At 41.4% G+C, this 15,921-nt stretch overlaps 1 protein-coding gene across 6 annotated transcripts in view; it reads right to left on the bottom strand.

Moving 5' to 3' along the window:
- Nucleotides 1–782: 782 nt before the first annotated feature.
- Nucleotides 783–15,921, bottom strand: part of pknox1 (PBX/knotted 1 homeobox 1) — a 55,623-nt gene continuing 40,484 nt past the window's right edge. For all 6 annotated transcript variants that reach the window (XM_062975151.1, XM_062975154.1, XM_062975156.1 and 3 more), the window contains 3 exons: nucleotides 5,899–5,975; nucleotides 3,025–3,197; nucleotides 783–2,215 (listed from right to left, as the gene is read on the bottom strand). In XM_062975151.1, coding sequence (XP_062831221.1) covers nucleotides 2,004–2,215; nucleotides 3,025–3,197; nucleotides 5,899–5,975 — 462 coding nt within the window. In that variant the 3' untranslated portion in view covers nucleotides 783–2,003. The remainder of the gene's footprint in view (nucleotides 2,216–3,024; nucleotides 3,198–5,898; nucleotides 5,976–15,921) is intronic.

Here is a 15,921-nt window from a genome sequence, read left to right as displayed (position 1 = left end):
ATTAATGTCATATCTTAAAAGATGTCACAGGGAAACTTTATGATATAAAAACTTTTTTGCCAGAACACATGGTGCAGCAATTATATTTGATTTGGGTCTGATATAGTCTAAAAACAGATGAAAAATAGGGGAGGGCCAAGAGATAGCAGCCCTCTTTGAATTCCTACTGAAAACTAGAGGAAGCAAAGGGGAGCTCTGGTTTTGCGTCAAAGCTTCTTTATCGCATTCCGATGGAATTCAATCTTAATTTCATTAGTGCAGAGAAAAAAGTACTGTACCTCTTCCAGTTATTACATCCAATGTATTATGAAGCCTTAGAGGTCCATTATTTAAAGCAACCAACTTTCAATAGAGTTAGCAGGAGATTCTGGAAATCATGAACAATCTCACAATGTAGGAAGAAGGGAGAAATGATAATAGCATTCATGGTGTTTTTGAATGAGTTGAATGATACACAGTTTGCTGAAATAATGAAATCTTGCTGGGATAATCTGAATACTGTTATGCTTGAGAAACTTATTTTTTATCTTACCTTTATCTCATACTATAGCTATAAATCCGCTTTTCAGTATCTTGGATGCAATGATGCGGAAAGGTTCAAAGGGTGTACTGCTAAATATAATATTTGGAAATAAACTTAATCTCTTAATTTCTTTAGAAATAAACTTAAATATGAACTGAAATGTTAGTTTACATGAAATAAAGACAATGTGTAACAAAATTCAATTTCTGGTTAAGGAATCAGTTGTTATAGAACTATAGGATAGCAGAGATCGGTAGAATATAGCATAGTCTTGTTTATTCAATTTGGACTGTTTTCATAACCTTCCAAATAGAAGTACTAAACATTTTTTCTCATGCTCAATACAGTCATCGTCCCAATTCTTAGAGAATTTATAAAAATATTTTTAATCCAATAATCCTGATAAAGGTAAAAATAAGTGTTTTATAGCAAATGACGAGCAGACTCACTGGCTAGGAATAGGGCTGCTAGGCTGGAATCCGGATGTGCCTGTGTCTTTAAATGTGCCACTGAAGTGAGAGAAAAGACCACCACCACTTATTCTGTCCCTCCCATTATCCTCTTGTGCCTCTGGCTATGCCCCTCCTCATCTCCACTGGCTCAAAGAGATCCTAACTATGCCATAGGGCAGGTTAGTGAAATGACAAGAGGAAGAAACTGTAGCCAATTTAAAAGATGCACAGGAAATCTGGAGGATTCCACCTAGCAGCTCTAGGAGAAATTAAGTTTCTTTTAAATTTCATACATTCGTTACAGAATCACAAATCTCTGCTTCCTGCCGCGTGTTTTGCTGCCCACTTGAAACTGGCTGGGTTTTATTTTTAAGGTGCAGAAGCATCTTTCAAATCTACATGGCTAACTTCAGAAACAAATTCCATACACTAAGTTTGACATGCTTTACATTTTACATTGTTAAACCACCAAGAGTAATCTTAAAAACGACAGGACTAAGTGAATGCATAACTCTCAAGGAGATAAGTGTTTTCAAGTCTTCCACCAGGGCAATTTTCATGTGTCACAAAACTGCAATGTGTTGAACATTATAGAAGAGCAAACCGTAAGTAAAATAGGGATGGTGTGGTGAGGGCAGGTTTAGATCCATGCTGATGCAAAACTGGTTCCTCCATTGTATTTCCCCATGACTACAGCCCCATCACCCCAATGCCCTCATCAGGTTCATCTGAGATCAATGTTGTGAATAATTTACCCTAAGAAAATAATGGGGTGATGATGATGATGTATTCTTTCTTAAATTACTAGGTTTTCCAAATTAAACCAAAAACAACACGTTTGAAAGAAGTTGCTGCACCTGCAAAGACACTCTTTAAGCTTACTATGAAATACAAAAAGTGCACTCTTCTATATCTACATATAAAACATATTAGAAATAAAACTTGTGTAAAATGTTTGCTGTGCAAACTATAAAAAGTCAGTCAGTCAATAGGGTCTCCTAAACATTTAGGCCTGGTTCTCTGGTTTCCTACTGCAGAGAATCACTGTTATCCAAGACCAGCCCGCTGATGTTAGTAGTCGAGAGGTCTGTTCCGTCATCTTCAGTGCTGTCCAAAGATTCATCCTCGCTTTGACCTGCCATCATGACTTGCTGGACAGCCAAGGTCGTACCATCAGAGGAAAGGGACTGGAGACTGTCTACATTCATATTGACAGGAGCTGTAATGGTTACAACGGCTCCTGGAAATGAAGAAAAACACAAGCTCAACTGCAATTATTTGACTGAAATAGACAACTGCCCCTATTTCAAATCAAGGAACTTTTAAATTAAGGAAATAAATATTTTAGGATGAAAAACCAAGAATCTAAAAATTAGAAGTGTATTAAGCTGTACCTATCTGAACCCTGTTCTTGCTACTTCTCCTCCTTTTCCTCCTCCATCTCCTCCTTCTGTTTTGTTTTAACAAAATATGCTGCAAATTTTGGGATACTATCATCTTAATGCAGATCTCTACATGTAAAAATGGGCTGCCAGTGAAATGCAGATTCTAAACAGTTTCTCTGTATTCTTAAAATGGGAATAACTCCCATTCAATAATGTGGAATTTATTTCTGAATAAACATGCATTTGATCTATCGGCAACCTTATTCCAAGTATAAGTACATTTAGCCTTAAGTGAATCCTAAGGCTAAATGTACCTATACTTGGCATAAAGTTGCCAACAGATCAAATGGATGTTTATTCAGAAATAAATTCTACATTATTGAATGGGAGTTATTCCCATTTTAAGGATACAGAGAAATAGTTTTGAGTCTGCATTTCAGAGAAACGCTTCAATGTGAAGTCTGATATATTTGTGGGTGGGTGTGACAATTTGACACATACAAATCTTCTTTTACTATTGGGAATAATCCACAAGAAACTGTTTCTACGTTGTTCATTAATTTCACAAGTGGGAGAGTATGGATACTGTGCCAAATTCCCCTCAATCAATTAAATAATGCAGCTTTCTTAAAACATTCAACAAGTTGGGAAGAGAACTACTTACCATCTGCCATAGTAAGTTCATTTGACTGATGCTGAGCTACTCCTGATGCAATGGAGTCTGGCCAGAACCGCTGAACTGGCCGGTTTTGAGCTGTTTTCTTCTTTGTTTTTGGAGTTTCAGAACAGCTGGAATCCAACATAGGCTGGAGAATTCGTCTTCTAGCATTGATAAACCTGAATATGACCAAAATTAAATCTTATAAATACATTCATGTAGATTAGATTGTTCCTAGACTTGGACCTGAGCAGGTGAAGGAACAAAATAGCTTAATCTCAGAAGGAATTATTGAGGCAAGGAGATTCTTAGCCACATCTACACTGACCGCTTAATGCAGTTCAATGCCAGCTTCAAATTGAAGCATCCAGGCAAAAAAAAATCCCACACAAACGTGCAAAAGAAGGTGTTTAATGTGCATCAGTACTCTGTAGTTTGTAAAATCACCATCCAGGATTCAAAGTGGTTCCAAACATTTCCTATGTATTCAACTGCACAGTGAAACCACTTTCTTCAATACTGCATTAAATAGTCAGTGTAGATGGGGTTTTGACTCCTTAAATCTATTTTATAATAGATTTTCAACCGTTTCTTCCCTGAGGTCCTTCTATCTTCTGCAATTACAGATATGTTCCATGCTAAAACAGACTGTAAATCACTACTATTTTTATGTTTTCATGAACATAAAATCTTGTGTCATGCCAATGTATTTGAATTCTTTTTCTTTTTGGTTTCATATCCATGCTATTGATGAACAAAAGTCACCATAAGACAGCAGTCTTATACTCATGTACCCCAAAGCATGACCTCTTAAATTCAAATTTACTTCTGAATAAGCATGTACAGGTTGAAAGTATTAGAATGTTTGCAAAATTATATAGTTCATGTTCATGTACCTTTAACTGGTAGTATGCTTGTACCTTGAGCTTTGTCAATTAAATACAGGTGGAGCTATGTTTGTCATTTATATATTCTTTGCACTCTGCCTGTATTCTCTCTCTGAGTTTTTGTTTTGTTCCTGTATTATGGTTTCTGTTATAGCATTAAAGTAAGTTGCCTTTATGCTACAATGTAGTTTTTATTTTTAACCACATTACTTCGGGGCTTTGTTTCTGCTGACTCTGCAACTTAAGGTTTTTACCTTTGCGAACAATTATGTTGTTCATGAATTAAAATCTTGAAGCTAGAATGCCAGCTTGTTTACATTACATTTATTGTTATCTTTTACTGTCTCTGAATAAACATCTGTGCATTTCCTGCACATACACACTTAATTTTCCTTAATGAATTTTTAGAATGCAAAGCACTGAAATTTTTGAACTAAATTATCTCCCTGCAAGGCATCATTGCAAAGATATCTACAAGATAGCAACTGCTCACTTCATATAATCGTAGAATTCACGGGCAATCCAACCCACTGCCATGCATACTATACATGATCAGCTTCCTCATCATAATTACCTATTTCTCATACTTGGATGGAAAAGAAAATTATTTGGGGCTTTGATGCAGAGGACTTCTGCTTAATACTCATGAGGAAATTATCAGAACAAACAGTGGGTCCATCTTCCTGCCAGCATCAAGAGGACTGCTTGCAGCATTACCCAATATTAATTTGGTTACCAGCATGGCCAAAAAAGGTATAGCGGGGTCCACAGTCACATGCAGTCCCTTCCAACATCAAAGATACCTTTCAAGATCCCACATGTTTCCTGCTCCTTCCCAAAACAACATCCCTGAAAGCTTTTGCCTAGCAGCCCTATTCCTAGTCAGCTTTTGGGCTCAAAATATATACTTTCCCCTCTAGGGACCAGGGGATTCTGCTCCATTTCTGTTTTGAAAAAAAATCTCACTGAGTCTAAAAAAAAGGACTGAAACTGCTCTATTGCACACCTGCAATGGCACTATTAATCCCAATTTTTAAGAGTTGAAGAACAGTGTATGTGGGGCGGGAGGGACATGGTCCAATAGCTCCTTGACCTCTAGAAGTTACTTGCTAGCAATACAAGCTATTATTATTAACTTTATTTATACCCTACCTTTCTACCCATGGTGACTCAAAGCAGCTAACAATCCCCATTTACTCAAGTTTAAAAGGTGCAATACAAAAGTTAAAAAAATAAATAGTAAAGTGTGGTTAAAACAGATTAAAATATAATAAATACAATTTAAAATAGCCTTTAAAACTCACAGCCCCCCCCATCCCATCCACAACTTCCCCCAAAACCTGCAACAACACTTGCTATGCAAAATGAGTACAACAATCCCTACACCCTATCACATCAACTCTGTGATATACATAGCTTATCTCAGCAAGTCTGTAAACTACATAATGTTTGCATGTCAATGAAATAATATGTAACTCTTCCAAAGAAATGAGCATATAATGCCACCCTTAAAAGGATTGCACTGGCTCCCAATATATTTCTGGCCTCAATTCAAGGTACTTGGGATGGCATTTAAATCCCTAGCCTAAACAGCTTGTCATTTGAAGGAGTGCTATTCCTTATATATGCCTGCCTGAGGATTAATATATTCCTATGTGTCCCACTAGTGAAGTCAATATACTGAGTCAGGACACCGGGGGGTGGTTCTTAGCTGTGGTATCCCAACTCTCCCCCTGGAGGCATGACTGGCCCAAGAATCATCAAAGCTTGATGGTTCACCAAGGCTTTGGGCTTCATTAACTTGAACCCAAAGACTGTTATATATAATTTTTAAAACTTTAAAAATGTTAAATCTTTTAAAAACTCATTATATTCTTTAGTAAATGTTATTTACACTTTCTTATTGTTTTTAACTTGTTTTAAATGCTTTTGTAAGCTGCCCTGGGACACATGATATATAAATATTTTATTAAATAAATAAAATGTATATTACCAGTTGTTAACCTGGAGTAGTGTAAGATTTGTTTGTGCTGCTATCTGTTTTTTCTCATCTTCCGTGGGATACGGATGCTAGAGGGAGGAAACATAAACAAACATGCTGATTTTATCTTCTGATTTTTTAAACATATTATGCCAGTAGATATAACACAAACATCTACAGATACAGCACAAAATTACACTATAGCAGATACATTAAATTACAGCAGATAATCTTCTCCCAGTAATTAGTTTCTGATCAGATAAATCGACTTCTCCTATAATAATATCGAATGTTTGCATGCCTCTGAATATATGTTTTAAAACTTTTCTGAGATCTACAAAACATAAAATCATAATGTTATCACAAAAATGACAGCTTTAATTGGATAATTTACTTATTAATCTAATGATTAATAAGTAAATGTGGAGGCTTTTAAACAGAGGCTGGGTGGCCATCTATCGGGCTGCTTTGAATGCAATTTTTCTGCTTCTTGGCAGGTGGTTGGACTGGATGGCCAACAAGATCTCTTTCAAATCTATGATTCTATGATGAAGCAAGAAAATTATGGACAGCTGCAACAAATCACTCTGACCAAGAAGTCATGAGTTCGAGGCCAGCTCGGAGCCTGTGTTTGTCTCTGTTTCTGTTCTATGTTAAGGCATTGAATGTTTGCCTTATATGTGTGCAATGTGATCCGCCGAGTCCCCTTCGGGGTGAGAAGGGCGGAATATAAATACTGTAAATAAATAAATAAAATAAATTTGTATTTTAATTAATAAATTAATTTTCTCACAATTGGTACCAAGTTACCTATTCAAAAGAAAGCCCTGTAACTGATAGATCAGTGGGGACTTCATATTTTAAGTTTCTTATTAGTTCTCAAACACCTTTTATGTATGCATAAAAACAAAAAAACCCTAATGCACAAGGGTTCCATTGTCTTCTTTGATGCCTGTCCCTTTAAAAATATGAACTTGAATTTAATGCAATATTACTTTACTTTGCTTATTAACCCAGAAAGGCAAAGTATTCTGTTTGCCCTCATCATCTTCTTATTTATTTGGAGCAGTGGTTCTCAACCTGGGGTCCCCAGATGTTTTTGGCCTTCAACTCCCAGAAATCCTAACAGCTTGTAAACTGGCTGGGATTTCTGGGAGTTGTAGGCCAAAAACATCTGGGGACCCCAGGTTGAGAACCACTGATTTAGAGGTTAAAGCATTTCTTTTTTCATATGAAGGATGGATTCTGTGTTGTTTTCCAAGTACTGGGAAGATTTCCTTGTGTTAGCATACAATCTAACTATTTTTATAGATACTTCCAGCTTAATTCTATTAAATTCAATGAGATTTTCCCATCAAATCTACTTCACTATATTCTGATTAAAATTATGAAATGGATTAAGATATTTTTCCTGGGTTAATTCTCTAAGACAAGAGTGGGCAACTGTGGAAGACTAGTGGGTGTATTAGCCCCCTAGAAGACATTGGAGGGCTGTACCTGTTTTGCCCCCTAACACTTCTAGACCTCTCTATCTTTGATTGCCCATGGGAAGGGGGTGTGGAGGTCTCCAAATGTGGTGGAAAACGCTGTCCACATTCCTTTGAGTGTATTTGGAGCAAATCTGGAACAAATCTCTATACCCCCAAACAAACATATATATCCCTCCCAAAGGACCCCTGCTATAAAGGGGATGCCAAATGGAAGCTGTTACAATTGTTTTAACACAAAAGATAATCTCAGTGATTTTTTTCTACATACTCACTACTCTGTTGCGCCATTGTGTTATAGAAAGGTCCCTGGGTTCTGGAAGGCTACATCAATTGAGCATAACCTCTAGCTGGACAGGTTTGGAATACAGTTGCTTGTGACAGAGCATATATGTGCCATCCAAGGGACTGTCTAGCTTTGTGTGGCCACCAGAGGGCGAACCAGCCACAGTAACTCATGAACACAATGGCCATTAAATACTTGCCATCTGTATAGATGGAGGATGAAAATGATGGATCTTCAAGACTCTCAACATACAAGCAGTTGGTATATTTTTTATTATTATTTATGCTTATACATTAATCTGAAATAACCCAAAATCCAAAACAGTCAACATGGGTGGCACTGATATATATTTGCCCTGATTAAAATCAGATCTGAAAGATGCTCAATATATAATAGGCATATTTTATAATTTATGGTTATACAGATTTAATATCTTTTATTCAGAAATTTGAAATAATCTAAAATCTAAAATAGTTGACAAGGATGGCTGAGACAGTGTTACACATTTGTAATTTGATGGTTCAAAGTCCACACATTTCTGATGCACAAAATTATTTAAAATATTGTACTATACAGTATCACCTTCATGTTATGTGCGTAAAATATACATATATGAATTTTGTGTTTAAACCTGGGTCCCATCCCCAAGATATTTCTTTATGTATGGAAAGAATGGTTGCTTACCTGTAACCATGTTTCTTCGAGTGGTCATCTGTGAAATTAGCACCTGTGATAGTTGATGCACCTTTGCAGCAATTAACTGGAAACCTCTGGAAAGCTATAGGCTGTGGCCCCACCCAGCCTCCAAAGGAGGCAATATAGGCCATGGAAGGGGCTGCAGCCTCAGTTCGCTTTCACCGCCGTACTGCGGCTTGAGGACTGAGCATGAAATGCAGGGAGAATGTGCGGGGAGGTGATAATTTCACAGATGACCACTCAAAGAAATATGGTTACAGGTAAGCAACCATTCTTTCTCCTTCATGGTTTCTGCTGAAATCAGCATCTGTGATAGAATAACAAGCCACAAACCTTGGATGGTGGGCATCATGCCAGTGCTGAGAAGAGTATTGCTCTGCCAAAGGCGGCGTGCCTCCTCGACTGGACATCCATCTTGTAGTGGGTGGCAAATGTGAGCGGAGTGGCCCAGATCTCCGCCCGGCAGATGTCTTGCAAAGAGACTCCGTGGAGGTACGCTGCCGATATGGCAACAGCCCTTGTCGAGTGGCCTCGAAGGTGGGGAGGCGGATCTCTGCCTGCCATTCGATAGGCCAGCTTAATTGTCGAAACCACCCATGCCAATTGTCGAAACCACCCATGCATCATTCCGATACTTTAGGAAGAGTCTTGGGGATTTCTGAAACTCCGTTGTCCTGTCCAAGTAGAAGGCCAATGCCCTACATGCATCAAGGAGATGCAATGCCTGTTCCACATCTGTTGACGGCTCTTGGAAAAAGGGAGGAAGAACTATATCCTGTTCTATATGGAAAGCAGTTGTAACTTTCGGGAGGAAGACAATATCCCTTCTGAGGACCACTTTATCCTGGTGAAAGTGAAGATATGGTTCATCAGCACGCAGTGCACAGAGTTCGCGGATCTTTGTGCTGATGTGACTGCTACCAAAAAAGCAACCTTCCATGATAGGTAGGAAAGATCAACAGTAGCCATGGGCTCGAATGGTGGTTTGGTAAGTGCAGAGAGCAATACATCAAGCTGCCATGAGGGCAGTGGAGGGGAGACTGGTGGTCGGAGATTCCGGTATCCTCTGAGGAAGGGGATACAAGAGGATCCTGGAACCAGAAGGTACCGCCTTTCCTGCGATGGTAAGCAGAAAGAGCAGCTAGGTAACACTTCAATGACAAAAGCACCAAGCCGTCTTGAATCAGCGTTGCTAGGAAATCAAGTAGGAGGCAGGTAGGGGCCTGCAGAGGATCCACTCCTCGTGTGTGGACAAACTGAGCGAAATGGTTCCATTTCGCCACATAGGAGCGCTGCGTGGATGGGCGATTTGCAGCGTTGATGATGTCTGCTACTGAGCGAGAAAGTGGCGGGGTCGGATTCACCATGCCATGAGGCGAAGAAGGCCGAGGTCTGGGTGGCGTATGAGACCTTCCTGGATCGTTAGCAAGTCTGGCATGTTGCCCAGAGGAAAACACTCTCCCTCCACCATCGAGCTCAGGAACGAGAACCAAGGCTGTTGTGGCCACTTCGGTGTTATCACAATGGCATCGACATTGTCCGCGTCCATCTTGACAATCACTCTGTTAAGCAGAAGGATGGGCAGGAAGCTGTACAACAGGGGGCTTTTCCAGATGCAGAGGAAGGTGTCGCCTAGACAGCCCTGTCGTTCACCCTGCAGCATCCTGGAACAGTAGAGGTCGCATTTGGTGTTCTCGGGGGCTGTGAACAAGTCTATGTCCGGCTGACCCCACCTCTGAAATAGCAGTGCTGCTGTGTTGAGGACAAAGCAACCACTTGTGAGTGTCGAGACCCACTCTGCTGAGCTCATCCGCCATGCTGTTGTCCTGGCCGGGGAGATGAATGGCGACAAGTGTTATCCCCCTGGGGAGGCCCCAATTCCAAATGTCCAGCGCAAGGCAGAGGACGGTCCGAGATCGAGTGCTGCCCTGCTTGTTCAGATACCAGACTGCTGTCATATTGTCTGTACGAATCTGAACGACGCGACCAAGGATGGAGTGCTCGAATGCATGCAGAGCCTTCTGGATTACCATGAGCTCCAGAGCATTTACGTGGAGTTTGGTGTCAGCTGCTGACCAGCACCCATGGGCTATTTTGGAGCCGAAGTGGGCTCCCCATCCCTAGAGGGAGGCGTCAGTCGTAATGACTGTCGAGGGCCCTGGGGCCCGGAACAGCCTGGCAACACAAGCGTTGCTGCGCTTTGTCCACCAATGCAAAGAGCGGCATACCGCTGGAGGGGCAGACAACATCTGGCTCTGTCTGTGTTGAAGAGGATCGAACAAACACAGAAACCATGTCTGAAGTGGGCGGAAGTGCAGCTGGGCGAACGGAGTGACCGCTGTTGTTGAAGCCATGTGCCCAAGTGTGGACTGCACATGCTTGGCTTCCACAGATGGTGATTGGATAATCCGCAAAATGGTAGATCGAAGATTGCAGAAACACTCCTCGGGAAGATACACCTTGCGGTCGAGGGAGTTGATCCAGGCATCGATGAACCATATATTCTGCGTTGGCTCCAAGTGGGATTTTTGGAGATTGACGATGAGACCCAGACACGGCAAGAGGGAAAGGGTGAATTTGATGCGGTCCAAAAGTTGTGAGCGGGAATTTCCGACGAGCAACCAATCGTCGATGTAGGGGAACACCGTGATACCCTGGAGATGAAAGTGAGCTACCACCACCACCATGCATTTAGTGAAGACACGAGGCGCCGTGGATATTCCAAAGGGCAGAACCCCGAAAGAGAAGGCCGTGTAGCCTATCTTGAAGGACAAGTACTTGTGATGGCGTGAATTGATGGCTACGTGGAAATACGTGTCCTTCAAATCAATTGTGGCGAACCAAGCGTGTCATGGGAGGAGGGGAAAAATTGTCTGAAGCATGACCATACGAAACTTGCATGCCCAGATGTAAAAAATTCAGCCCTCGTAGGTCCAAGATTGGTCTCTGGCCTCCATCCTTTTTGGGGACCAAAAAGTAGGTAGAGAAAAAAACTGAAGAAAACATCGAAGGGTGGAGCGGCACAATAGCCCCTTTCTCGAGAAGAGTGCGAACCTTGTCCCACAAGACAGAAGAGGGAGATGTTGTCCGAACAGCTCCTAACTGTGGTGGGCTTCTGAATTCAATGGCGTAACCATTCCAAATAATTTCCAGCACCCACTTGTCAGTGGTGATGCTACACCATGCAGCGTAAAAGTTGGTGAGCCTTGTACCAAATCGAACAGTCGGAGTGCTGTGTTGAGAGGGTAAGTGTGAGGGATTCAAGTGAGTACTGTGTATCCCGTGATGAGTTGAGTAATCACCGTGAGAAGGCAGAGAGGACACACATGCAGAAGAAGGGAGAGTGGTGTCGCTAAAAGCGATGCTTCGTTTTAGCCTGAGCCTTCTCTTTACCTTGCTGACACGAGGCAGCCTGCATCTGCTGCTTTGGTGAGCATGGTGGCCAGGTTTGGGAGGAGGCTCGCAAGGAAAGGAAGAATGGCCTACGAGTGTAGGAAGACAACTGCTGGCTCCTCGATCGTTGATGAGAAGAAGATTGGGGAAAACCAAATTTATTGGCAGCCTGTCTTACTTCTTGTGTGTCCTTCAGGTGGGTATTTGTTTCAGGATTAAAGAGGCCGTCATCATGCGCCGGAAGATCCTCTGCCAGCAACTTGCCCTCCTCTGAAAGGGTTGAGGTACGTAAGCAGGCATGCCGTCGGAGGGAGGTGGATAATGCAAACAGTTTCCCCGCATTATCTGCAAGATGCTGGTTTAAATCCTTCTGGGCTCTTATCAACAACTGGGCCACATGGTAATAAGCCTTAGCCATAAGTTGCTTATCAGATGGTAGGAAGTTTAAGTATGATGCCAGCTTCTCCCACAAAAAAGCATTGTAGGAAGCCATGTATGCATCATAATGTGCCATATGAGTTGTTAGGCCAGCATTAGCATGAGCCTTCTTGCAAATTCCTTCTAGCTTTTTACTCTCTTTATCAGATGGAGTCAGATGAGATCTACTAGATCTTCTACATTTTGCCATATCAACCACTACTGAATTTGGTTTGCGAGGGTGGGAAACCCAATTTGCCAATGCCAAATCAATGCGGTATCTTGTATCCCATCTTTTTGACACAGCTGGAACCAAAGATGGAGGTTGATCAGAGTTCTTAGTTAACTGGAGCAAGTATGGCAAAGATGGCAGAGCTGCCAGAGATGCTTGCCTGCTGAACTTGCTGGTCAGGAGGATACATAGGATCGTCTACTGGCTATTGGGTCTTTTTTGTGGAGAGATTTAAAGACTTAGCCATGTGCACCATTAAAGCCGCAAAGGCTGAGGCCTCCTCTAGGCTTGTTGCTGTTGAAGCATCAGCCTGATCAGAGTCTTTAGGCATATCCACTGAGGAGCCTGAGTCAGATGAAGTGCCTCCACCCCCATGATGCCGTGAAGATGGTGGGTCCTGTGGCAATGGACGTACTTGAGGTGACAATACTGGCGGGGGTGGCGTGGCTTTAGAAGTACATGCAGGCCGTGTCTCTTGGACAGGCATAAAATGGTATGCCTTACATCCAAGAGAGTAGTGCACATAGTCAGCAGAGTAAACATGGGGAGTACAATTCCGTAAGAGGAACAGCGTCCAGGACTCCAGCCTTGAGAATAGTAACTCCGCTAACCGGTGAGGGGCTCCGTGAACGGGAGCGGCAAGAGCCTGCTGAGCGCCAAGAGGGAGATAGCGTTGCACGCAACTCCCTTGGCGAACATGGCTGCCGCTGGTAAGGCGGATGTTGGGGACTTAGGAATTGGTTAACCTGGCTCGGCCCAGTCACTTCTAGTGCGCCCAGCAAGGCCAAAGCCTGCTGCAAAGCGGCGAGGGTGGTGCTGGTGGAGGAAGCTCCAAGGACACTTGCCGGAAGCTCCAAGGACACTTGCTTTGACTCCATGAGGGAGGCTGGCAAGGAAGATGGCGCCGCCGAGGCCTGGGCCGCCAGAGCAGCAAGGAGAATCTCCTGGGAAAGTGGCAAGGGCCACTGGGCATGAACAACGCCGTGCGTCTTCTGCTTCCTTTTACCTCCCTTCTTCTCTGGGGAGGGAGTTTTTGCCGCGTGAACCGCTCTGCGCTTCCTCTCAGCGCTAGCAGTGTCGGCATCCTTCTGAGACTCATTGGGTCCCTGCATGGGTACCGGAGGTTGGGAGGGTGCTGCAGCTTGAGAAGCTCCCTCGGGGAGGAGAGCTTTCTCATGGAGAAGAGCCTTGAGCCAACGCTCCCGACTTCTCCTTGTCTTTGGCATAAAAGCCTTACAAAAAACGTAGGTTTGAACAGAATGTGTCTCCCCTAGGCAGACAAGACACATAGTATGTCCATCTGTCTCTGGGAGAGCCCCCCCCCCCCCGCCACAGGACACATACTTCTTAATAGGAAGCAAAGACATTATACAGACCAGGATCAGACGAAAGAATGGTCAGAAAGCAGTCCAAGTCAGGAATGGAGATAGCAACACGTCCTTAAACAGACCAAGTCGTTACCAAAGTATCTTATTGAATTGTAAATTCGAGAGGTTCCTTATCCTTGCTGCAAAGGCGGCTGGAAAAAGGGAATTGAGGCTGCAGCCCCTTCAATGGCCTATATTGCCTCCTTTGGAGGCTGGGCAAGGCCACAGCCACAAGCCTATAGCTTTCCAGAGGTCTCCAGTTAATTGCTGCACAGGTGCATCAACTATCACAGGTGCTGATTTCAGCAGAGACCACGAAGGAGAAATACAGGTATCACAAAATACAAAAAACCCTAAATCCCAAACCCTTCTGATCACAATTATTTTGAATATGGGATATTCAGCCTGCATTAGTGCTTATAACAAGTGGGCAAACTATTTAAAGTGGTTTTTACCCTACATTTAGCTGCATACAGCATATCATGCACACATACTAATAACATCTGTGTATCCTACATTTTAATAGCAAATTCCAATAGTAATTGGTTTGGGAAAAGGGGGGCATGAATTATTGGAAAAACCAGAAATTAATTGGCATTCACACTATTGGGAATAATCATAACCTTTTGGAAATGCATGACTTTGTTAGAGATCGTAACCTTTTGTAAAGTATGATCTTCCTGAGAAGAGTTAAAAACTCACTTGAATCAATCTTCTCCTTTGTGGTAAATATTCACTAGTATTCATGCAAGGCAATTTAGGCTTCTCGGCCTTAGACTGATATACCTCTCTGAACTGTTAGGAACAAAGATATGCCAATGCACAAAATATATAGCAAATCTTCGGATGTGTTATTTCAGTTGCCCAAAAATATATCTACTCTCCCATAAAATATATTGCTTTTAAATCATGCTCTCAAGAGACCAAAAATAAGCAGTCTTCCTTAAACATTAACATAGTCAATTTACTTACAACTTCATGTATTTAACATACAGATACATTGTTTATTGGTTTCACGTTAACCAAATTATACTTAAAACTGTACTATACTATACTATAAATCTGCTGCAAACAAACTCATATATTAACTGCAGCATACTGACTATACTCCTGCTCTAAGTGACACCTACCAATTCAACTAACTTCTAACTCAAACTGACACAAGCCTCAACTGACTTCTAACTGACTACAACTGACTTCTGATTCAAACACAGTCAAAAATAGAGTCTCACTTTGAACATTCTAAGATCATGGTCATATGGTCTATAGTCCCTCCCACAACCTCAAAACAACATAGAGTTAAGGGAAAAACTGCATACCAATACACACACACAATATAGTCAGTAATCACAATTATATACATAACAAATAACTAGTATAGGAGGCTTGTAGAAGGTGGCTATTTCTAACACGAATCACTAATACAGTAGAGTCTCACTTACCCAAGCTAAACGGGCCGGCAGAAGCTTGGATAAGCGAATATCTTGGATAATATGGAGGGATTAAGGAAAAGCCTATTAAACATCAAATTAGGTTATGATTTTACAAATTAAGTACCAAAACATCATGTTTTACAACAAATTTGACAGAAAAAGCAGTTCAATACACAGTAATGTTATCTTGTAATTACTGTATTACGAATTTAGCACCAAAATATCACAATATATTTAAAACATTGACTACAAAAATGGCTTGGATAATCCAGAAACTTGGATAAGCGAGGCTTGGATAAGTAAGACTCTACTGTATATACATTTCTACCATCTTGCTCACATAAAATTGAAGAAAGCATAAAGAAAAAAAACACCCCAATGAAAACTGCATTCTCAGTCATTTTTCTACCAATCATGAAATGCAGAGTACTTCTTTGAGCTGACTGCTAAATGATGCCTGTTTATTTTAATAAGTTGTTAAAGGAAAAAAATCATGTCTTCTTCAAACCATGTCTAATTGAGAAAATACATATCCTCACAGCTGCCAGAATTCCTATTAGACAGTGTGATCCTTAGTGAGTCCAACATGTGATAAAACTAGATTAATGATACTGTATCATATGAGAGGGATAAAATACCTTGAGGTATAAAATAAACTTCTTGTGTATTTTAAGACTACAGGACAAATCTCACATGTAATGACTGTAATTAACTAATCACAGTA

This window comes from Anolis carolinensis, chromosome 3, assembly GCF_035594765.1.
Source record: "Anolis carolinensis isolate JA03-04 chromosome 3, rAnoCar3.1.pri, whole genome shotgun sequence".
NCBI classification, from domain to species: domain Eukaryota; kingdom Metazoa; phylum Chordata; class Lepidosauria; order Squamata; family Dactyloidae; genus Anolis; species Anolis carolinensis.
This window is presented reverse-complemented; position numbering and strand designations above follow the sequence as displayed.